Source organism: Hirundo rustica, chromosome 4 (assembly GCF_015227805.2).
Source record: "Hirundo rustica isolate bHirRus1 chromosome 4, bHirRus1.pri.v3, whole genome shotgun sequence".
NCBI lineage: Eukaryota > Metazoa > Chordata > Aves > Passeriformes > Hirundinidae > Hirundo > Hirundo rustica.
Window position 1 is genome coordinate 755,469 of NC_053453.1, and position 23,257 is coordinate 778,725.

At 50.9% G+C, this 23,257-nt stretch overlaps 1 protein-coding gene across 1 annotated transcript; it reads left to right on the forward strand.

The window, feature by feature from the left end:
- The first annotated feature begins 270 nt into the window (after positions 1 to 270).
- KLHDC10 (kelch domain containing 10) lies at positions 271 to 22,566 on the forward strand. The gene is made up of 9 exons (XM_040062804.2): positions 271 to 400; positions 9,928 to 10,149; positions 13,868 to 14,022; positions 15,768 to 15,916; positions 16,935 to 17,019; positions 17,624 to 17,690; positions 18,165 to 18,212; positions 19,849 to 19,988; positions 21,030 to 22,566. The coding sequence occupies exons 1-9, from the start codon at positions 271 to 273 to the stop codon at positions 21,237 to 21,239; spliced, it is 1,206 nt and encodes a 401-aa protein (XP_039918738.1). The 3' UTR covers positions 21,240 to 22,566.
- The last annotated feature ends 691 nt before the right edge of the window (positions 22,567 to 23,257 follow it).

Below are 23,257 nucleotides of genomic sequence, written 5' to 3' on the forward strand. Positions count from 1 at the left end.
GGGGCGCCGGTGCCCCCGTGAAAGTCCCCGGGAATGTCCCCGTGAATGTCCCCGTGAAAGTCTCTGGGACTGTCCCCGGGAATGTCCCCCGCTCCCCCGCTCTCGGAGTTCTATTGCTCCGGCCTGGATCGATCCCTCGGCTCTTCGAAGCGGAGCTCTCGCCGCAGCCTCCCCCCACCTGCCAACACGCCCGCAGCTGATAGGCCGCGCCCGAAGAAGCTCGGCGCTGATTGGCGGTTGCCGCCGCGTCCCTCAGGCAGCGGACGGGCCATGTCGGCGGCGGCCGCGGCCCGGGACGGGCTCGGGGAGGGCGCGGGCGGCGCCGCGAGAGGCGGCGATGGCGGCGGGGGAGGGATCCTGAACCGCTTCGTGCAGCTGCCGGGCAGGCCGCGGGTGGCGGGTGAGTGACGGCCGACGCCGGGGATGACCCCGACTCCAAGGCCTAGAAAGGGTTCGGGACCGGGGCTGCTCTACCCTGAGGGATCCGAGGGGTCTGGGAACATAGCATCCCCATCCCAGGGGGACCGGGATTGGGGCACCCTCATTTCTAAGGTCCTGAGGGATTCGGGGTCGGGGCACCCCCGTCTTCGGGAGGTCGGGGACCGGGACACCGCCGTCCCCGAGGCCCTGAGCGGTCCTGAAGCGGGCACCCTCATCCTGGAGGATCAGGGACTGGGACAGATCCATTCCCAAGGCCTTCAGGAGTTTGATTGGGAATTACCCGTCCCCACGGTGTTCGGCACCGGGGCACCCCCATTCCCGGGGGTCCTTAATCCGGACATCCCCTTCCCCACGCTCCAGGGAGGTCTGATCACCCCATCCACAACGCCCCGGGTGTCTGGGAATGGGACACGCGTGTCCCCAAGGCTCTGAGGGGACAGTTGTCCTTGGCTCTGGGACATTCCTGCGGGGAACTGGGCTACCCCAAGAGGCCGGGAATAATGGGGTCACCCCGTCCCCAAAGCCTGGGAATGGTGTGGGGAGAGCTGGAGTGTTCCCAGGATGTGGAACCTGGAATCGAGGATGAGGATTTCTCCTTTTACAAACGGATTTAGGCTCACTCCCTCTTACAGCCCGGAGGATGGAAGCCTTTCCTTCCCCATTCCAGTGTTTCCCAGGTGTTGGGAGGTGCTGGGATGCCCCCCATGGGCTGTTCATCCCCGTGGATGTGGGGATGGGGGTACCCCAAAGGGATCAGCCCCCTTTCAGTCATCCTGGAAAAGCCTGGGGTACCCCTGGTGATCCCCCCCCACTCTGCAATCCCAGTGTATTGGGGTTTTTTGGGACATCCTCGCAATCCTGGGCTGGGATGTGACATCAGCTTAGTCCCGTTCCCTGGGAAAAGCGATTCTTGCCCTTTTTCACCTCTCTCCTAGCAAGGCTGGGTGCTCAAGGGTTATTCCACAGTTTCTGGATGTTTGGGTCACCCTGGGATCACAGGATTGGGAGAGCTGATGGGACACCCATGGCCCTGCTGTGGGAATATCCCTTTTTTTCCTCGTCTCTGTAGCTCCTCGTGACCTTGAGCTGGATATCCCAGGAGCAGGAATCCTCTCCTGCCGCTCACATCCCTCAGTTCACGTGGGACATGAAGCCCCTCACCCACCAAGGGCAGCAGGGAAGGGGTTTTCAATCCGTGTTCCCGTCCCTGAAACCTTCCACGTCCTGCATCAGCCTTCCAGCCTCTCCCAGGAGCGCTGGGAATTTGCTGAGTGGCTCCACACCTTCTATTTTTGGGCAAATGCTCAGCCACGTTTCCTTCCTCCCGTGGAAGAGCCTTTTCTTGGCAACACAGCCCCTGATTTCTCTTCCCCTCCCTAAATTTTAATTGTTGGCTGGAACTGCATCCTCCTGATCCTGGACCTGCACAGGAGCAGATGCTGCAGCCCTGCAGGGGGTGAACCACCCCTGTCCAGCTCAGCCTTGGCACTTAAACCAGCCTAAATAAACCCCAAACTAACTGCCAGCCCTCCTGGATGGAAAAATCCCGGATTGCTGGAGTTTTCTCCCGCTTTGACACCTGTTAAAATTCTATTTATAGAGCTCCAGCAGCAGCGCTTACATAACCACTGAGAGAGGAATTTTTTTCCCCCCTCGTTCCATTTCCTCCAAGCGGATTTGTTCCTCAGCTCCCAATTCTCTTCCAGAGTTTCCAGGTTGGTTTTCTTAGCTCCCACTTCTCCTCCAGGTTCGTCAGGTTTCATTCCTCGCCTCCCAGTTTTCCTGCAGAATTTCCAGGTTTTGTTTTCTTTCCTCCCAATTCTCTTCTCTTTCAGTCACCTCCTAAATTCTTCTTCCAAACTTTTCAGGTTTTCTTTTCTTTCCTCCCAATTCTCTTCCGGAGTTTTCGGGGGTCGTTCCTCCTTTTTCCCCATGTTATTCCACGCCCTGGTGTTTGTAAGGTTTGGAAAGGTGGGGGAAAAAAAAAAAAAAAGTGAGGTACAGGTGGTTTGTGCTTTGTTCTTTTTTTTTCTGTCCACGTTTTTCGGTGATTTCATCAGGGATCAAGGGAATGGCAACAATCTGGACACTTAAATGGATTTTTGCCCCTCTTGCCTTCAGCTGTAATTTTCCCAGTCACAGAAGGGTTTGGGATTCTTTTTTTTTTATGGAGAAGTTCAGTTTTTAATATATATTAAAAAAAGAGCAGGAATTATAAATATCCCAAACCCCTTCGTGTCGTGGGGAATTTTGTCTTCCTGTGATTCCTTAATTAACGGGATAGTGTTCCAGGGACTCGCTCAGGCTGGGGGATTGGGTCTCCAAACAAATGTGAAGTGGAAAAACAACAAAATTCCAAGTGCAGCAGCTGGAATGATGTCCCAAGAGTCCAGCACAGGCTGGGATCTGTGAGGTTTGGGAGCAGCTTCACCGAGAGGGAACTGAGGGAAGGCAAATCAGGGCCTGGGCTGCATCCACAGGGACCTTGGGAGGGACAGGTGGGATCATCCCGCTCTGCCCGGTGCCCCTGGAGTTCTGTGTCCTCTTCTGGTCTCCACAAGTCGAGAAATTCACAGCCAGATTGGAGAGGATCCAAAGGAGATGGTCCAAAGAAGGAAGGGATGAAGGATTCAAGTTTCTTCTCCTTGGAAAACCAGAGAAGCTGTGGTTGCCCTTGGATCCCTGGAAGTGTCCAAGGCCACGTTGGAGCACCCTGGGATAGGGGAAAATGTCCCTGCCCGTGGCAGGACTTGGAATGGGATGATCCTTGAGGTCCTTTCCAACCCAAACCATCCTGGGATTCCGTTCCATGATTCCATGAGAAGAGAGGAGGCTCAGGTTGGAACCTCCTGGGGGTTTTCCAGTCCTTAAAGGGTGGATACGAAGAGGATGGAGGGTTTCCCTTCACGTGGAAGGGACAGGGTGTGCTGGGAAGGTTCATCCCAATGGAAAAAAACTCCTTTTTCCAGTGAGATTCCTTGGAACAGCCTCCCCCAGGATGTGGTGGAGTCCCTGGAGGGTTTCAAGATGTGGCTGCTCTAGGTGCTGAACAGCCTCATCCCAGGTCCTTTTCCCACTGGACCAGATGTTCTTCCCAGTTCTGTGGTTTTTCATTCCCCAGAATTCCTTTCTTTTCCTTCATGCTTTTTTGGAAACAAACCACCCAGGGATCACTCCGTTTCAGCGGTGTAAAATCCTTGAAAATGTGATCGCCCCAAAGATTTTGGAAACAAAGCCTGGGAGAACCAGACATTGATGCAAACCCAGGAGCTCTCCCAGGATGATCCGTTCTGGAAACGCCGCTCTGGAGGTCTCAGTAACATCAGGAAATCCCTTGGCTGAGCTGCAGCTTGTGTTTGGCATCCTTGGCTGGATCCTCTGCTCCTCCCATTTCCCTCTCAGCCCCTGGGAGCTGTTGTTCAGGGACCCAGCTACACCTGGGAATTTTTCCTGTTGGGAATTTTTCCTCCTGGGAATTTCTCAGGCTGTGGGCAGCCTGCAGAGGAAAGGAAGTGTGGGATCTGCAGAGGCTGGATGAACAAATACGTTTTAAACCTCGCTCTGAGCGATGCATTCCTGATCCTGCTTATCCAAACATTCCTAAGGGGGGGGGGCTCCAATTACACGAGTTCCAAACGTATTTTGTCCGGCTGTTGTGGAAAAGACAAAACCTTGAAGATGGGAGTCAAAGTCAATATTGGCTTGTCTTGTTCTGGTTCAGCCTAAACATCCTTCAGGATTCCTGCAGGGATCAGAAATGGAAAGGGAGAGGTTGAATCCTGCTGTTGTGGATGTTGAAAAACCAGGCAGGAGGGAAAACAATACCAAAACCATCTTTAGGAAGTTTTAAAGAGCAGAGAAAAGGACACAGCCCTGGGACATTCACAAAGAGGCGGCATTGTTTGGGACACCCTGATAACGGCTCAGGCTGTTGGCTGGTGCTCTTCCTTTTCCTGTTATCCTGACAGGAAGAACTTTGAGATACTCAAAGTGCTGCAGATGATCCTGGGGTGGATATTGGGATTAAATTAATTTAAGGGGAAAAAAAAAAAAAAAAAAAGGGAACTGATAAAGGAATGTGGAATGTTTGGGTGGGAAGGGGTCTCAAAGCCCATCCAGTGCCACCGCTGTCCCAAGCTGCTCCAACCCCATCCAGCCTGGCCTTGGACACTTCCAGGGATCCAGGGGCAGCCACAGCTGCTCTGGGAAGCCTGATCAGTGCTCCACCATTCTCAAAGTAGAAGTTTTTCCTCGTGTCCAGCTGGAATTCCCTGTGTTTCAGTCTGTGCCCGTTGTCCTTTCTCCTGTCACTGAGCAGGCCGGCCCCGTTCCCCTCCACACCCACCTTTGAGATATAAATGCATTTTTGGGGGGTTTCTGGCAGTCAGAAGAAAAAGGATGGTTTCAGTAGGCTCAAAACAACTTCATATTCCTGGAATCAGTTGGAGAAGATCTCTCAGACACTGAGTCCAACCATCCCCAGCTCTGCCAAGGCCGCCCATGTCCCCAGGTGCCACATCCACTTGGAAATCCCTGCAGGGATGGGCACTCCAAACCTCCCTGGGCAGCTCTGCCAGTGCCTGACCAACCTTTGCCATGGAGGAATTTTCCCTAAAATCCAACCCAAACCTCCCCTGGCCGTTCCCTCTGCTCCTGTCCCTGTTCCTTGGGAGCAGAGCCCGACCCCCCCCGGCTATCCCCTACTGTCAGGGACCGTGCAGAGCCACCAGCTCCCCCCTGATCCCCCTTTTCTCCAGTGTCTCATCTGGAAACACCTCCTTGTTTTCATCCCCTGTCCTAATTACAGCTCCTGCAGGAAAGGGGTTCAGGCAGGAATAGCTTGGAATTGTCAATCCAGCAGCTCCTCAGAGCTCGTGGAGTGAATCACTGCTCCAAGGGAATTTCGCAGGGTGTTGGCAGGTCAGTGCCCAGCCAGTTTCTGTCTGATGGCTCAGCCCTTAATTAAGACTTTCCTTAATTATGTCCCCGTGGTGCTGTTTCAGCCTGGAATCACTGAATCCACTGGGTTGGAAAAACCTTCCCAGACCATCCAGTCCCATCCAATCCGTGACCAATCCCCACCTTGTCCCCGGCCCAGAGCCCTGGGTGCCACATCCAGCAATTCCTTGGGCACCTCCAGAGATGGGGACTCCAAACCTCCTTGAGCAGCCCCTTCCCAATGTTTAACAACCCTTTCCATGAGGAAATTCCCGCTGATGCCCGACCTGAGCCTCCCCTGGCCCAGCCTGTGGCCGTTCCCTCTCATCCTGTTGTTAAATTTCATTCTGATTGTGGAACTTCTTCCTTGAACATTTTACTGCTGCCATTTTTGCCCTCAGGACTAAGGAGAAGGAGCCTCCTTGGAAATGCACCTTCCCATCCCTCCTTCCTGCTTCTCTCTGGGGTGTTAATCTGGGAAAACAGCTGCTTCCCGGATTATATCCATCCATCCCTCCATTTTAAAGCCATTTTCCCATAACTTTACAACTTCTTCCGCACAAACCTCGTACATCCTGCTGCTTTCCATGTCCAGCATCAAAGAACTCACGGCAGGACCCGGTGAATTCCAGCTTTTCACAGGGATGGGGCCTTGCTGTGCTTCCCTGAGCTCTGGGTGTTTTGGGGGGCCTTTGCTCACGACGCAGCGGATGCTCAGCAAATCCCGGGATTTTCCCGTCTAAAAGTTACACCTGTGGGACGGGCTCGTGGCCGGAGCAAGACCAGCTGCAAACCTCTCCCGAATTTCGGCAGGAGCTGTGAATCATCCAGTGAGTCCTCATGAAATGGAAACCCAGCTCTCTACTGGGGCCGTGGAATTCGGCCGCTGGAGGAACTCGTCGGGATTAACCCTCGAACAGATCCAGCTTTTACGGCTCTTTTCCTTAAAAAAGACACAGTTGGAGGAATCTTTGAAGACGGTGATGGGCAGGAGTTGGAAAGGCTCTGGAAGATCATCCAGTGCCACCCCCTGCCATGAACAGGGACACTTTCCACTATCCCAGGGTGCTCCAAGCCCTGTCCAGCCTGGCCTTGGACGCTTCCAGGGATGTGTGATCCCTTTTCCTGTTGAAAATTGGGATTTCTGCCAGAGTCGGGTGCCTTCCCTGTTTAATTTTGGGAAGTGGATGGCAGTGAAGGCCTCCTGGGTGGTGCTTTTTAATTTATTTTCTTGGAATTCCTCCTCTTATCTTTCATTTATTTGCTTTATATAAAACTCAGCCTTATTCTCTTCTCTTCCCTCTGGAAAATTCTCACAGCAAGTGTTAGAACTAGAGGGAAATAAAATCTATATTTAATACAACATCGGAACTCCGGATTCCTTAACACCTTTTAAATTAGGACGTGGGAAATCCCCCTCTCCTGTGCCCCAATCTGTGTCCCCACTACAGATTTTTCCCTTTAATTCCTTAACTTTCCTCCCCTCTTTTTTTTCAGCCAGGGTTTATTCGTTTTCTAAGTGGGATTTGCTGCGAGACACAATTATTCCTGGAAACACCCCAAATCTGTCAAAACTTTGCCTGAACCCTGGAGAGCAGCTTAATTTTGGGGCCAGAGTTAGACGTGATTAAGCAAAGCTGCTTGTGCTCAGCTCATTATTTGGTCTGGGCAAATCATTTCTTTCACTTTTCCTGTAGGAAAAACGTTTCATACCTCGGGGGTGGTTTTTTGGTTTTGGGTTTTTTGGGGTTTTTTTTTGCAGTGTCAGATTCACTGCTGGGAATGAGAAGAAAATGTGCTGAGTCCTAATTAGATGTTCCCCTGGCTCCTTTTCCATCCCAAAATGCATAAAAAGTCTGTGGGAACAGGTGGGAGGTGAAGGTCACAGATTTGTTTGGGTTTGCTTCGGTCACTTGTCAGCCAAGACTTTGATTTCTGTTGTCCAAGAATATTCCTGGTTAGGTTTTCCTTGGCTGAATCCATCATTTTGTCTATTCCAGTTGAGACCTGAGCTGGAATTGTCCTCCCTGCTTTTATTTCCATCGGGTTTTTGGGGTGGGCAGGCGGAGGGATTCCTTTTGGGAATGGCTGCATCTGCCTGTAGGACCCCAGCTGCATTCCCTGCTCCTGCTCAGTGCAAACACCTTTATTTAGGAGCAGATTTTCCCTGTTCTGTCAGACCTGTGTCACTTAAAGTGACTTAAAGACAAAATCTTCTTGAGATCCAAGGAACAAAAGGGGAACTCACTGAGAGGCTTTTGTAGGAGGGAAAGCAAATCCTTCTTTTTTTTTTTTTTTCTCCTCTCTATTGGCCAGCTTTAAATACAAACATTCGGGATTTTATTTTTTTTTTTTTTTTCCCCTGAGCGAAATTTACCAAACAGAATGAAAAAAGAGGGATTTTATCGAATACCTCAGAAACGGCTGTTGTGGAGGGATTGCCACGCTGCCCAGGCTTGAGATGGTGACACAGCTCGTCCCTTTCCCAGCATTTCCTCCTGCCGCAGAGGCGCTTCCCTATGGATTCCCTTTGGAATCCTCTCTTGTGGTGCTCCAGCAGTTAGAGGGTAGAAATGAGACTTCTCGTTCATCACAGCATGAGAAGGGTCCTGGATTATTCCTCTTCGCAGCTCAGCCACCCTGACCCCAACCAGTCCTTGACTCTGCCTGCAGCAAGCTCCTGCTGTGGGTTTCCCTTCCAGCCTCTCTCTGCAGGGATTATTGAACAGACTCTGAATGCAGGCTTTTACCTAATGTCTTGGTTTGGGGCAAATTTGGGAGGAAAAAAACCCCAAATCCAACACAGACAGAACAGACAATCAGAGATACAGGCATCATAAAGTCACCCTAGGACACCCAGCTAGACCGTGGCTGTAAGTATTAGTTTGGAGACTCTGAATTCAGGCTTTTACCTGGCTTGACTGTGACTGCAGGGAGTAAATTGGAAACTTTGAATTCAGGCTTTTACCTGGCTAGACTGTGACTGCAGGGATTAGTTTGGAGATTCCAAATTCAGGCTTTTACCCAGCTAGACCGTGACTGCAGGGATTAAATTGGCAACTTTGAATTCAGGCTTTTACCCAGCTAGACCGTGACTGCAGGGATTAAATTGGCAACTTTGAATTCAGGCTTTTACCCAGCTAGACCATGACTGTGGGGATTAGTTTAGAGACTCTGAATTCAGGCTTTTACCTGGCTAGACTACCGCTGCAGGGATTAAATTGGAAACTTTGAATTCAGGCTTTTACCTGGCTAGACTGTGACTGCAGGGATTGGTTTGGAGACTCTGAATTCAGGCTTTTACCTGGCTAGACCGTGACTGCAGGGATTAAATTGGAAACTTTGAATTCAGGCTTTTACCCAGCTAGACCATGACTGTGGGGATTAGTTTAGAGACTCTGAATTCAGGCTTTTACCTAGCTAGACTACCGCTGCAGGGATTAAATTGGAAACTTTGAATTCAGGCTTTTACCTAGCTAGACTATGCAGGGATTAGTTTGGAGATTCCAAATTCAGGCTTTTACCCAGCTAGACTGTGACTGCAGGGATTAAATTGGAAACTTTGAATTCAGGCTTTTACCTGGCTAGACTGTGACTGCAGGGATTAGTTTGGAGACTCTGAATTCAGGTTTTTACCCGGCTAGACTACGGCTGCAGGGATTAAATTGGAAACTTTGAATTCAGGCTTTTACCTGGCTAGACCGTGACTGCAGGGGTTAAATTGGAAACTTTGAATTCAGGCTTTTACCTGGCTAGACTATGCAGGGGTTAGTTTGGAGACTCCAAATTCAGGCTTTTACCCAGCTAGACTGTGATTGCAGGGATTAATTTGCAGACTCTGACTGCTGGGTATTTCCTGCTAAACTCTTGACTGAAGGGATTAGTTTGCAGACTGTGACTGCAGGTGTAAATTTGCAGACTCTGACTGCAGGGTTTTACCTAGCTAGACTGTGGCTGTAAGTATTAGTTTGGAGACTCTGAATTCAGGCTTTTACCTGTCTAGACTGTGACTGCAGGGATTGTTTTGGAGACTCTGAATTCAGGCTTTTACCTGGCAAGACTATGACTGCAGGGATTAATTTGCAGATTCAAATGAATCCCTGGGCTTCAAATCACTTTTTAAAATCCTCTTTGTCTCCAAGGCTGAGATCTTTTACCAGGGCTCTGGGGAGGTTTTGAAAGTGGTTGGAGTTAAGCTGCAGCCTCTGTGGAGCTGATGGAACTCGGGGCCAGCTCCCCCCAAAGAAGGGGAGCGACAGGCCCAGGTGGCCGACAGGACATCCCCACTCCATGTTTCCTGGCTAAGAAGAAAAAGACCAACCTGAACGAAATCAGGATTTATCCGAGCACTTCCCAAAGCAGACCCCAGTATCCAAAACGAGCCCTCCAGAGCAGGTCCTTTCCAAAACGATTCCAACGTCTTGACGGCGCAAACGCTCCACGTTCCTCCCTAACTAAAAACCAAACGGTGGCTGTGACGGTGGGGCCGGTTCCACGCTGGCCTCACCTAAGGTTGCATCAGTGGAGCTTTTTCTCCTCCCCTCGCAGGCCACAGGTGCCCCCCGGCCAGGAGCGGCCATCGCTGCGTGGCCGACAGTTCCAACCTCTACGTCTTTGGGGGCTACAACCCCGACTACGATGAGTCCGGAGGGCCGGAGAACGAGGACTACCCCCTCTTCAGGGAGCTCTGGAGGTACAACTTCGCCACAGACACCTGGCACCAGATGGGCACCGAAGGCTACATGCCCCGGGAGCTGGCCTCCATGTCACGTACGTATGGGGACGCGTCTCCTCGTCCGCCTGCTCCCGGAGCCGTTTTATTTAATCCTGGCTGTTTTAATCCAAGAGAGAGCAAGGAAATTCTGTTTTTCCAAGCAGGCCCCCGAGGTTAGGTTGGGCTTGTGAGTTTTCTTTTCCCTTCTCGCTCGGTTGAGTGAAAGGAAAGGAAAAAAAAAAGACGGGGAAAGCGGGAGGTGTTTTCCAGGTGTTTACCTCGCTGTGCTCTCCGCAGGAAGGGGCTTCGTGCAGACATCTCGAAGCATCCAAAAATAGCTGGTTTTGTTCGCTTCTCAAAGCAGGCCTTCGGTTACCATGGTTTTCGTTGAGATCCTTTCTCTTTTAGAGTCTCTCCAAAGCTGTCAGTGCACGGGGTGGATTGTAGGGAACGCGAACAGCGCCGAGCGCTGCTGTGGAATGGAAACGTGGAATGGTTTGGTGTCTCCAGAGCATGGGAACGTGGAATGGTTTGGTGTCTTCAGAACAGGGAAAGGTGGAATGGTTTGGTGTCTCCAGAGCAGGGAAAGGTGGAATGGTTTGTTGTCTCCAGAGCAAGGAAGCAGGGAATGGTTTGGTGTCTCCAGAGCAGGGAAATATGGAATGGTTTGGTGTCTCCAGAGGAGGGAAACACGGAATGGTTTGGTGTCTCCAGAGCAGGGAAACACGGAATGGTTTGGTGTCTCCAGAGCAAGGAAACACGGAATGGTTTGGTGTCTCCAGAGTAAGGAAACACGGAATGGTTTGGTGTCTCCAGAGCAAGGAAATATGGAATGGTTTGGTGTCTCCAGAGCAGGGAAACACGGAATGGTTTGGTGTCTCCAGAGGAGGGAAACACGGAATGGTTTGGTGTCTCCAGAGGAGGGAAACACGGAATGGTTTGGTGTCTCCAGAGTAAGGAAACACGGAATGGTTTGGTGTCTCCAGAGCAAGGAAACACGGAATGGTTTGGTGTCTCCAGAGCAGGGAAATATGGAATGGTTTGGTGTCTCCAGAGCAAGAAAACACGGAATGGTTTGGTGTCTCCAGAGCAGGGAAACACGGAATGGTTTGGTGTCTCCAGAGCAGGGAAACACGGAATGGTTTGGTGTCTTCAGAACAGGGAAACACGGAATGGTTTGGTGTCTCCAGAGCAGGGAAACATGGAATGGTTTGGTGTCTCCAGAGTAAGGAAACATGGAATGGTTTGGTGTCTCCAGAGCATATAAACGTGGAATGGTTTGGTGTCTCTAGAGCAAGGAAACACGGAATGGTTTGGTGTCTCCAGAGCAGGGAAACACGGAATGGTTTGGTGTCTCCAGAGTAAGGAAACGTGGAATGGTTTGGTGTCTCCAGAGCAGGGAAACACAGAATGGTTTGGTGTCTCCAGAGCAGGGAAATATGGAATGGTTTGGTGTCTCCAGAGCATATAAAGGTGGAATGGTTTGGTGTCTCCAGAGCAGGGAAAGGTGGAATGGTTTGGTGTCTCCAGAGCAGGGAAACACGGAATGGTTTGGTGTCTCCAGAGCAAGGAAACGTGGAATGGTTTGGTGTCTCCAGAGCAGGGAAACACGGAATGGTTTGGTGTCTCCAGAGTAAGGAAACAGGGAATGGTTTGGTGTCTCCAGAGTAAGGAAACACGGAATGGTTTGGTGTCTCCAGAGCAGGGAAAGGTGGAATGGTTTGGTGTCTCCAGAGCAGGGAAAGGTGGAATGGTTTGGTGTCTCCAGAGCAGGGAAACGTGGAATGGTTTGGTGTCTCCAGAGCAGGGAAAGGTGGAATGGTTTGGTGTCTCCAGAGCAGGGAAACGTGGAATGGTTTGGTGTCTCCAGAGCAGGGAAACGTGGAATGGTTTGGTGTCTCCAGAGTAAGGAAACACGGAATGGTTTGGTGTCTCCAGAGCAAGGAAACACAGAATGGTTTGGTGTCTCCAGAATAAGGAAACATGGAATGGTTTGGTGTCTCCAGAGCAGGGAAAGGTGGAATGGTTTGGTGTCTCCAGAGCATGGAAACACGGAATGGTTTGGTGTCTCCAGAGCAAGGAAACACGGAATGGTTTGGTGTCTCCAGAGCAGGGAAAGGTGGAATGGTTTGGTGTCTCCAGAGCATGGAAACACGGAATGGTTTGGTGTCTCCAGAGCAGGGAAAGGTGGAATGGTTTGGTGTCTACAGAGCATGGAAACACGGAATGGTTTGGTGTCTCCAGAGTAAGGAAACACGGAATGGTTTGGTGTCTCCAGAGTAAGGAAACGTGGAATGGTTTGGTGTCTCCAGAGCAAGGAAACACGGAATGGTTTGGTGTCTCCAGAGCAGGGAAAGGTGGAATGGTTTGGTGTCTCCAGAGCATGGAAACACAGAATGGTTTGGTGTCTCCAGAGTAAGGAAACACGGAATGGTTTGGTGTCTCCAGAGCAAGGAAACACGGAATGGTTTGGTGTCTCCAGAGCAGGGAAAGGTGGAATGGTTTGGTGTCTCCAGAGCATATAAAGGTGGAATGGTTTGGTGTCTCCAGAGCAGGGAAAGGTGGAATGGTTTGGTGTCTCCAGAGCAGGGAAACGTGGAATGGTTTGGTGTCTCCAGAGTAAGGAAACACGGAATGGTTTGGTGTCTCCAGAGCAAGGAAACACAGAATGGTTTGGTGTCTCCAGAATAAGGAAACATGGAATGGTTTGGTGTCTCCAGAGCAGGGAAAGGTGGAATGGTTTGGTGTCTCCAGAGCAGGGAAAGGTGGAATGGTTTGGTGTCTCCAGAGCAGGGAAAGGTGGAATGGTTTGGTGTCTCCAGAGCATGGAAACACGGAATGGTTTGGTGTCTCCAGAGCAAGGAAACACGGAATGGTTTGGTGTCTCCAGAGCAGGGAAAGGTGGAATGGTTTGGTGTCTCCAGAGCATGGAAACACGGAATGGTTTGGTGTCTCCAGAGCAAGGAAACACGGAATGGTTTGGTGTCTCCAGAGCAGGGAAACACGGAATGGTTTGGTGTCTCCAGAGCAGGGAAACACAGAATGGTTTGGTGTCTCCAGAGTAAGGAAACACGGAATGGTTTGGTGTCTCCAGAGCAGGGAAAGGTGGAATGGTTTGATGTCTCCAGAGCAGGGAAACACGGAATGGTTTGGTGTCTCCAGAGCAGGGAAACACGGAATGGTTTGGTGTCTCCAGAGCAGGGAAACACGGAATGGTTTGGTGTCTCCAGAGCAAGGAAACGTGGAATGGTTTGGTGTCTCCAGAGCAGGGAAACACGGAATGGTTTGGTGTCTCCAGAGTAAGGAAACACAGAATGGTTTGGTGTCTCCAGAGCAGGGAAATATGGAATGGTTTGGTGTCTCCAGAGCAGGGAAACACGGAATGGTTTGGTGTCTCCAGAGCAGGGAAACACGGAATGGTTTGGTGTCTCCAGAGCATATAAAGGTGGAATGGTTTGGTGTCTCCAGAGCATATAAAGGTGGAATGGTTTGGTGTCTCCAGAGCATATAAAGGTGGAATGGTTTGGTGTCTCCAGAGTAAGGAAACACGGAATGGTTTGGTGTCTCCAGAGCAGGGAAACACGGAATGGTTTGGTGTCTCCAGAGCAAGGAAACGTGGAATGGTTTGGGTTGGAAGGGATCTTGAAGATCATCCAATTCCATGCCGTGGACACCTAGAGCAGCTTGCTCCAAGCCCAGTCCAACCTGGAAAGACCATTCTGTTCCGCTGCCCTCAGAGCATCCCTCTTCTCCCTCTCTCTTTCTCTCTCCCAGTCGTTTTACACGGCAACAACCTCCTGGTTTTTGGGGGCACCGGGATCCCCTTTGGAGAGAGCAACGGGAACGACGTCCACGTGTGCAACGTCAAGTACAAGAGATGGGCTCTGCTCAGCTGCCGCGGCAAGAAACCCAACCGCATCTACGGCCAGGTAGGGAGCACGAGGGCGCCCCGAGAGCACCAAAAGCTCTCCCCTGCCCCTCACCAGGGTTGTTGTCCCAGCGTCGAAGCGCGAGGAAAAGCGGGCGTCCTCCGTAAAGAGACAAAGCGGCCTCGGTTCTTGGAGGTTTCGGAGGGGAGGAGGTTTTCTCCTGGTTGGGAAGGTCAGGATTTGTTCGCTAAACGCCTGGCGCAGCTGAACGGGGAAAAAAAAACCATCTGACGTAAGGAGTAGCCCGAAAAGCTTTCGAAACCCAAAACTCTAAATGAACGTGTTTCAGCGAGACACCAAAAGCAGTCACACGGAGAAAGATTTTTTTCCAGGCAGAGCTTCCTCAGTCCCGACTCAAAGCTGAGTTCAGGGCGGAGAGAGCCTCTTTGTTTATTTCTTACTTTTTATACATTTGTGGGTCTGGCCGAAGATTGGCTTTTTGGGGTTTCCACCCCTCAGCCTCAGTGGGCAGACCGATTGTTAGTTACAATTGTTTTCAGGTTAGAAATACGCAAACAAAGGGCAGAGAACGAAAAACAAAGGATTTGTTTATGTTACATCTGTGGGAAAAGGTAGAAAACTGCTCTTAATATCGTGCAGCAACCAAAAATCTGACTCCATTTGTGCAAACCAAAAGGCTACAAAAAACTTAGAAAAACCAAGGTAACAAAAGTGAAAAAAAGTGATTTAAGGAGTGGTTCGTAGCCGAAACTTTCAAAACCTAAAACTCTAAATGAAAGTGAAAAGAAGTGATTTAAGGAGTGTTTCATAGCCAAAACTTTCAAAACCTAAAACTCTAAATGAAAGTGAAAAGAAGTGATTTAAGGAGTGGTTCGTAGCCGAAGCTGTCAAAACCTAAAACTCTAAAATAAAATGGGGTTCCTTTATATTAGAATTACACCTTTCAAGATTTTCCATGAAATGGATGAACAGGGTGGACAAAGAGATGGATTCACCCTCACAGCAGGACTGACCCTCTGTCTTGGTTTGGGACAAATTTGGGAGAAAACCCCTGTATAGGATCCCTCTAAGGAAGCAAACCCACGTGGCCCCTCCCTCCAACCGGTCCGGAAAAAAAAACCAAAACCCTCTTTGGAGAAAAGTGGAAAAAACTATTTTACTAAACAAATGAAGTGCATACAAGTATAAAGAATGAATAATATGAAACAATAAAACCTCTCCTTCTGAAGTGAGATGGCAAATTGAGAAGGTCCTTGCCGTGGGTGGAGCTCGGCTCTCTCTCAGCGTCTCCTCAGTCCCAGTCCCTCCGGCGCTGCTGGAAAATGCCAAGGTCCAGGCCCCGGTGGGCCGCAGGTGCAGCCCCCAGTGCTCCCCTGGGTTTTCAGTCCAGAGCAGGTTTAAACAGTTCCAAGAAAAAGGGAAAAAAACAGTCCAGGGGACTTCTCTGCCCTAGCTAGCTGAAACTAACTAAAAGCAAAGGAAAAAAATCTGTCCTGCAGTCTCTCCAAGCCTCCGCCGAACACTCCGTCCGCAGCAGAATGTGGAGGAGTCAGGCAGTTTTCTCAAAACAAACTCCGCGCTTCTCCTTGCTCTTAGAACCAGTCTTAAAGGCACAGGACTCAATATACAGCACAAACAGAACAGACGATTGGGGATACAAACACCATAAAGTTACCCTAGGACACCCTCTTTTGCTGGCGCGCCTCTGCTTCGGAAGAGCGGGAATTCCCTCTTTTCCAGCCCCGGGTGTCCCCCAGCTCCTTCCTAACTGGTTTCTCTGCCAGGCCATGGCCATCATCAACGGCTCTCTCTACGTGTTTGGGGGCACGACCGGGTACATTTACAGCACTGACCTCCACAAGCTGGACCTCAACACCCGCGAATGGATCCAGCTGAAGCCGAACAATATGTCCTGTGACATGCCAGAGGAGAGGTGAGCACCTGGGCGGCCCTGTTGGAGTCCAGGGCATTCCTTTGGTTGCCCTGGAGGGTCAGGGACCTGGGCAGGGGGGGTCTGGGACCCCAGCCCAGAGCCCAGAGCTCAGAGAGACACTGGATTTGATTTCAGTCCATGGGAGAGGCTTCTTGCACTGCAGGAAGCATTGCAGGCCACAAGAGTGTGAAAAATGGTAGTTTAGTAGATCACAGGGTGAAAAAACAGTGGGTTTGGGATTCTTGGCATTGAAGTGAATGGGGCAAGGTGGAGAATTTGGGGCGTTGTCCCTTTCTTCTTCCTTCTTGTTCCCTCACTCCATTTCTGCAGTGACGTTGGCACAAAGTAGTTAGTGAGGATTGGGTCAGAGTAAAGATGACCTTTTTAGTAATAGTGATAGACATTGGTAATAAATAGTAAATAAAGAATACGTAGCAATTAGTATAAAAGATAAGGACAGCCCAGAGACAGGGGGAGTCACGGCCCCAGGGAGATTTTTTTTTGGGAGGCAGGAGAATGGGAAGCGTCGGGATCCCTTGCTCTGGTTGGCTTTCCCAGCCTTTCTTTGCCTGGGAGTTGTTGTGGTGTTGGGAGGAAGGGTTTGTTGTCCAAAACAAGAATCCCTGAATGGTTTGGATTCACAGGAATCTTAAAATAAATCCAGTTCCACCTCCCCAATTCCACGCTTTCCGCTATGCCAGGTTGCTCCAAGCCCTGTCCAGCCTGGCCTTGGACACTTCCAGGGGCTGGAATATTGATGGTTGTCCTGGTAATCAAGAATCCTTTGCACTTAATTATTTAATGATTGCCCTGCAATCAGAAAACGCCTTTCAGACTTCTGGGGTGCTGCTTAGAGGGCTCAGGAAAACTTCCACATCTCCTGAATGCTCCCAGCCTGAGGGGGTGATGGAGCAGAGCCAGGCTTGGGAGTTTCTGCTCAAATCCCTGGAATTTGGTGGTGAGTTCCAGAAGGTTTGTTGTTGTTGTTGTTGCTAATTGTGCTGCTTTGCACTTTCAGGTACAGACACGAAATTGCTCACGATGGTCAACGGATTTACATCCTGGGAGGTGGAACTTCCTGGACAGCTTATTCCTTGGATAAGGTGAGGCATTTGGAGCTCTGGACAGGAGATTTTCCACGCTTCTTCATCTGGCTTTGCCTGGAGAACCTGGTTTAAAAAAAAAATAAATAAAAGATTAAAAAAAAAGATAATTGGGAGCAGATTGTTCTCCTGTTTCTGTAAAACCTGGATTTGCCACAGAATGTCCTGGTGATGAATCTGTGGTCACTTTAAATAGTGCTCTGCTTCCAAAAAAGTGGAGTCTGCAGCACTTAATGTGACATTTTATCTCTCCCTTGTCCCATTTTTCTCCCGACGTGCAGCAGGAGAAAAGTATTTCTAAGTCCTTCTGAGAACTCGAGGGTGTGGATTTTAATTGGTCCAGCTCTTTGAAAAAGACCTGCACCAATTAAATATTCTCTTCAGGTTTTTTTTTTTTTTTTTCCTCAGCCCTAGGGCTGAAATAGCAGAGCTGGGATGGAGCTTGGAAGGTGATTTTTAGACCTGCTTAGTCACTGCCTGGGATCAGCTATTTTTGGCTTTACTCTTAATGGAGAAATGGGATTTCTTTCTAATGGGTCAGAGCCCGTGGCTGCATCACCCTGGTGCTGCCGGAGCATCTCATGGCTCCTCTTTTCCCCTCCAGATCCACGCCTACAACCTGGAAACCAACACCTGGGAGGAGATCACCACAAAACCTCACGAGAAAGTCGGTGAGCTTGGAATTTCCCTTCTTTCCCTGTGAAACCAGAGCGGCCAAGGTGCTTGAAAAGGAAGTTTTCTTGTTCAGTGTGTGATTTAACGCTGAGTTTGAGATGCTTCTGGTGCTTCAGCGCTGAGGATTAACCCATCCAAGGGAATTTGGCAGCCTGGCTTCCCTCCCTCCTTGCTTGGGAAAGGTGACAGTGCCTGGATCTGCTCCCAGAGGATCCAGATCATCCCTGCTCCCTTTGAGGCTCTGGGGAACTAAATTCCAGCAGTTTTCTTCCTTCCCTGGAGAGGAATTAGGAATCAAACATAATTATAAAATTGGGCTTAAAATTATACCTCTTACACCTGGGATAGCAGGAAAGCAGAACCCCTTAAAGGTTAAACTCCGTGATTAAATGTTGAGACAAAATCACCGCTTGCACAAACACTTTAGAACAATTATTGCTGATCCATAAATGTAAATTTATTCTCTCCAGGCTTCCCAGCAGCCAGAAGATGCCACAGCTGTGTCCAGATAAAAAATGGTAAGATTTACCTCTGGAAAATGGATGTATCTTGTACAACCAAGCAGGGGAGAGCTGGAGGGAGCTGCAGGGAACTCGTGGCTTTTCTGGAAGAGGATTTTTTTTTCTTTTCCTCCCTAACAGGATTTAAGCTGCCCAGCTGGCACCACTCTTTTCTTCTGCACTGAAAAAAACCTGTCACAATCTTGATCCCTCTTTTCCAAACCCTTCAGGGCAGTGGCTGAGTGCTCTCTGTTGAGGGGTGGAGGGAAATGCTGGATTGTATTTTCTAGGAGTGTTGATTGTGCCAAAAGAAAAAAAAAAAAAAGTAAAGCAGGAGCTGGGAGCTGCTTCCAGTTCCACCAGCAGGGTTTGGCAGCCTCTGAGTTGAGAGTTTGGGCAAAGCTGGGAGCAACAACTGGGAGCTGGGGCTGTTCCTTATGGGTTTAAAATCCCTGGAATCTGCTCAAACCCAGAGTTCTGAGAACTGAGCTTGGTTAGGAAAAGAGGGAATGCTCTCCTGCTTCCAGGGGCGTTGAGCCCTGAGTCTGGTGGGGTTGGGATCGTGGGCAGGGAGGAATTCTGCCCCTCTCAGGTGAGACCCCAGCTATGGAGCTGCTCCAGGGCTGGAGCCCCTCAGTTCCCAGAGATCTGAGCTGGGGGTGCTCACCTGGAGAGGAGAAGGCTCCAGGGAGAGCTTCCAGCACATTCCAGGGCCCAAAGGGGCTCCAGGAGAGCTGCAGAGGGGCTGGGGACAAGGCCTGGAGGGACAGGACACAGGGAATGGCTCCCAGTGCCAGAGGGCAGCGCTGGATGGGATCTTGGGAAGGAATTCCTGCCTGGGCTGGGATTGCCAGAGCAGCTGTGGCTGCCCCGGGATCCCTGGAATGTCCAAGGAAGGATTGGAGCAGCCTGGGATCATGGAATTATCCCTGGAATGAGCCCTGAGATCCCTTCGCACCCAAACCGCTTCAGGATTCTGGGATTTGGGACCCTCAGAATCCATCCCGAGGGATTTTTCTGGAAAACGGGGAGAGGAAAGAGAGGGGAAGGGAAGGGAGACCCTTGATGGTGTCCTGAGATTCCAAGTGCAGCCCCTGGATGCATCAATTTCTTGGAGAGGAGATGGATCCAACCTCAGGCTCTGGAGCCGGGCTGGGAGAGCTGGGAATGTTCTCCTGGAGAAGGGAAGGATCCAGGGAGAGCTTCCAGAACATTCCAGGGCCTGAAGGGGCTCCAGGAGAGCTGCAGAGGGGCTGGGGACAAGGCCTGGAGGGACAGGACATGGGGAATGGCTCCCAGTGCCAGAGGGCAGCGCTGGATGGGATCTTGGGAAGGAATTCCTGCCTGGGCTGGAATTGCCAGAGCAGCTGTGGATCATTCCCTGGATCCCTGGAATGTCCAAGGAAACGTTGGAGCAGCCTGGGCCAGTGGGAGGTGTCAGGGGTGCCACTGGGTGATCCTTAAATTCCTTTCCCACTCTGGGAAAATTCCCAAACCACTCTGGGAACCTTTAAGTGACCTCTACCTCGTGGTGGGCCCGATTTGGTTGATCCTGAGAGCGTTTGTTGAGGTAAAACAATTACTGACCCCAAAGCTGTGTGGGGAAGGTGATCCCGTGGTTCCTGGCGCCTCCTCAGCTCTCCTCCCTTTGCAGATGTGTTCGTGTGCGGGGGCTACAACGGGGAGGTGATTCTGGGAGACGTTTGGAAGCTGAATCTCCAAACTTTCCAGTGGGCCAAGCTCCCAGCTGCGATGCCGGAGCCCGTGTACTTCCACTGCGCCGCTGTCACGCCGGTGAGTGACTCCTTTTGTCCCTCTGGAGCTGGGATCCTCCACCCAAGCGCTCCGGCCTTGGCGTGGGCTGCGGATGGAGCTGATGTTCCCAAGGAAGTGACCTCCAGTGGATGCAGCAGCTTTTGGGAGGCTCTTCCTCCTGCTGCTGGTTGAGAGAGTGGCTCCACGCCGTGGGCTTTGCTTTCTGGAAGAAACGATAAAAGAGTTTTGAGCTTTTAAACTTTTGTGTGGGAACAGCAGTTGCTGCTTGGAAAAGGAAAAGCACAAATACTCACTGAGTAAAGCGATTTTATCCTGCTGAGAGCAGCCTGAGGTGAAAGATTAGACGAAGCTGTTTCCAATCCTTTGGAAACCACTGAGGAATGCTGGTGTTGCCAGAGCTTTTGGCCATAAGTAGAAGGCTGGGACTGATAATTAACAGGCAGCAAGAAATTTCTGTGCCTTCAGCTGCTCAGGGCAGAGATCACATTCCTTGGTGTCACTTCATTTGGGGAACGTTACAAATGCAGCTTTTCCTGGGAAGCCTGATAAAGGTGTTTCCCAGGCAGCTCTGTGACTCCCTGGATAGCAGAAATGCCCTTTCTTTGCCAGCTTATTGGAAAAAAAAAAAAAAAAAACCCAAAAAAATCCTACTCAGCAGCTGAGTTTTCCCCGTCTCTCTGCGTTCCTGTCATCCCTGGAGCAGGGTTGTGCTGAGCCAGGGGAATGCAGGATGTCTGTGTGAGGTGGGTGTAGTTTAAAAATACATTCTTTGCAGCTGAAAACACGGCTACGGCTCTGTACTGCTTTCATTAACAGTTTGCCACGCTCCTAAAATGGATTTCTTGGGGTAGAAATCCCCTAAAATTCGGAGCACAGCACGCTGAGGTGCTGGATGTGCGGTTTGGGATGAGACAGGGCCCCTCCAGCAGCGATTCCTGCCTTGGTTAGAGGATCCCAGAGGCAGTGCCACCTCTGCTGAAGGTGTCAGGTGGAATTTGGGGCCAGCCCAGTGCTGCTTTTCCCAGCTCTGTAACTCCTGTGCCCCCTTTCCCCACCCAGGCTGGCTGCATGTACGTCCACGGAGGGGTGGTCAACATCCACGAAAACAAACGGACTGGCTCCCTGTTCAAAATGTGGCTGGTGGTGCCCAGCCTGCTGGAACTGTGCTGGGAGAAGCTCCTGGAATCTTTCCCTCACCTAGCAACTCTCTCCAGATGCCAGCTTTTGCACCTCGGACTGACGCAGGGACTCGTGGAGCGGCTAAAATGAGAAACGCCTCCCGCTTCTGTCCGAGACTCGGCACGCCTGGAAGAATTCCCCACCCCCTTATTTATGGATTCCACGGATGGTCTCGCTAAGAACACGGAGGAACCTGCTCAAGGCCTTACTCAGCAAAAATACATCGATGCCTTTCCAGACGTTGTTACTTTTAGTCATTGGAGGGGAAAAAAAAAAAGGAAAAAAAAAAAAAAACCACCCCACAACAATCCCCTTTTTATTTATGGAGCTCTAAGTCAAAAAAAAAGCGTTTTCCGAGACTAAGCAGCCAACCAGCCGTCAGCGCAACGCTTGCAAATTAATTGGGGAGCTTAAGGAGCTGCCGAATGTCCGAGCCTGTGCTTACACACGCCCGCCTCCTCCTCGCCGCTTCCACCCCCGCATCCAGCGAGGAACCGTGCGCTGCGGAACCGCCGCCGGTCTCTTCTTTGGCTTTGGAGAACCCCATCCCTGCCACCCAGCTGAGCTCCCCCTCTCCAAACCCGCCCCGTTTCCTTCGGCCCTGCATGCGTTTCCGTGGGCGCCTCCCCATCCCCGAGCCTCCGGAGACGGCTGGAACGTCGCCCTGCAGCTTTTTCCCTGCTGCTGTGTGTCTGTGTTTTCTCCTTCCCCTTTTTCCTGCCTGAAAGGTTTGCTTGGAAGACCGGGAAAAAGTTGCCACTTGCGGGGGGGCTACGGTGTTGTTTGCTGGGGGTGGGGAGGGAAGAGGTTTGCCTGTGAGGCTTTTTGAACCTTTATCTGCTGGCTTTGCACCCGGAACGAGCGACAGTAAAAACTCACCTCCCCGTAGATTTCAGAGCTCTTTGAACCTGCTCAGCCAAGCCCTGGGTCTCAGCAGCTCCCAGCTTTTGGTTTGCCTTCCTCCCACACGTCCCGAATTGGCCTTTTTCTTCTTGTTTCGCGTTCCCCTGAGGGTGGGAGATGGGATTTAAAGCCGGGTTGGGGGAGCGGCTTCGTGGATCGCTCAAGCTCGGGAAATACGGCGTCCAAAAAAGAGGAGAGGGAACATCTCTCCCTCCTGGTGGGAGCAGGGATTGTCTGTGCACAGGAAAGGGTGGCTCTGGTCCTCCTGTGCTCTCTACACTGAATTTAAGTGGCCACTGAGCTTTTAAGCAGCTCCAGGCGTGAGGTTCGTGCAAAATCCTTTTCAGTTGGAGCCCATTTTTAAGTGCCTTTTGTTTTTAAAAATCAGCTTTTCCCTTGATGCTTTCCTCTTCATCAAAGGCAGAGGTCACACTCTGGGGTTTTAGTTTCTTTTTAAGAGATTGCATTTGTGTTTAAATAAACCATAGCTTTGTCTTCATGTTGTTACTCCAAAGGCGCTGCCTCTGCTGGAGTCATCTGCCCCCCACATAGGGAACTCTCCTCTTGTCCCAAAATTAAGCTTCCCCTGGCCTTGGGAATAGATTTTCCTCCTTCTCCAGCCTCAGTTGCTGTTTTCCTTTTTCCCCCTCAAGGCTCAGAAAAACAAAGGTTGGGCCTCACGGCTGAGGCTGCGCTTGGAGCGCGGGAAGCGGTGGGAGCTGCTTGGAGCTCTGGTGCCTCCATTCCCTGCGTTGCACCTTCGCAGGAATTGCGCATTTCAGCGCCTTCCCAGCCTCCCTGGCAGCTCTGGGCTGCTCTCCTGCCCCACCTTGCCGTGACCTGCAGGACCATTTCTCCAGCTCCTTCTTCCACCCCAAACCCTGAGGCTGAATATCCGCCCTTCCCCATCTTAGTGCTGGAGCAGCCTGCTCATCCCCGTGCTGGATTTTCTCTCGCCTCCAAGAGCATCTCCCCTCATCCCCAAGGTGATTCTGGAGCCATCCAAGGCTGGATCTCTGAGGTTCTTGGGTTTTCCTTACTCTGGAGCTTTCTCTGAGGTTGTCACGAAGCCTCTCTCAGTGATTTTGGAGCAGTCTTGGGACTCTGGGGAGGGCTCAGCTGGCTGGGAGCTGGTCCCAATTTTCAAGGGACGACCCTGGAAGCCACAGGGCTGTCAGTCTCACTTCAGTGCCTGGTAAAATCCT

What these genes read in the sequence shown, in the direction of transcription:
- KLHDC10 (XM_040062804.2), top strand. Translation starts at nt 271, where the DNA reads ATGTCGGCGGCGGCCGCGGCCCGGGACGGGCTCGGGGAGGGCGCGGGC. An exon ending in TGTGACATGCCAGAGGAGAG is followed by an intron (nt 15,917 to 16,934) that starts GTGAGCACCTGG and finishes TTGCACTTTCAG; the next exon opens with GTACAGACACGAAATTGCTC. An exon ending in CAGCTTATTCCTTGGATAAG is followed by an intron (nt 17,020 to 17,623) that starts GTGAGGCATTTG and finishes TTTCCCCTCCAG; the next exon opens with ATCCACGCCTACAACCTGGA.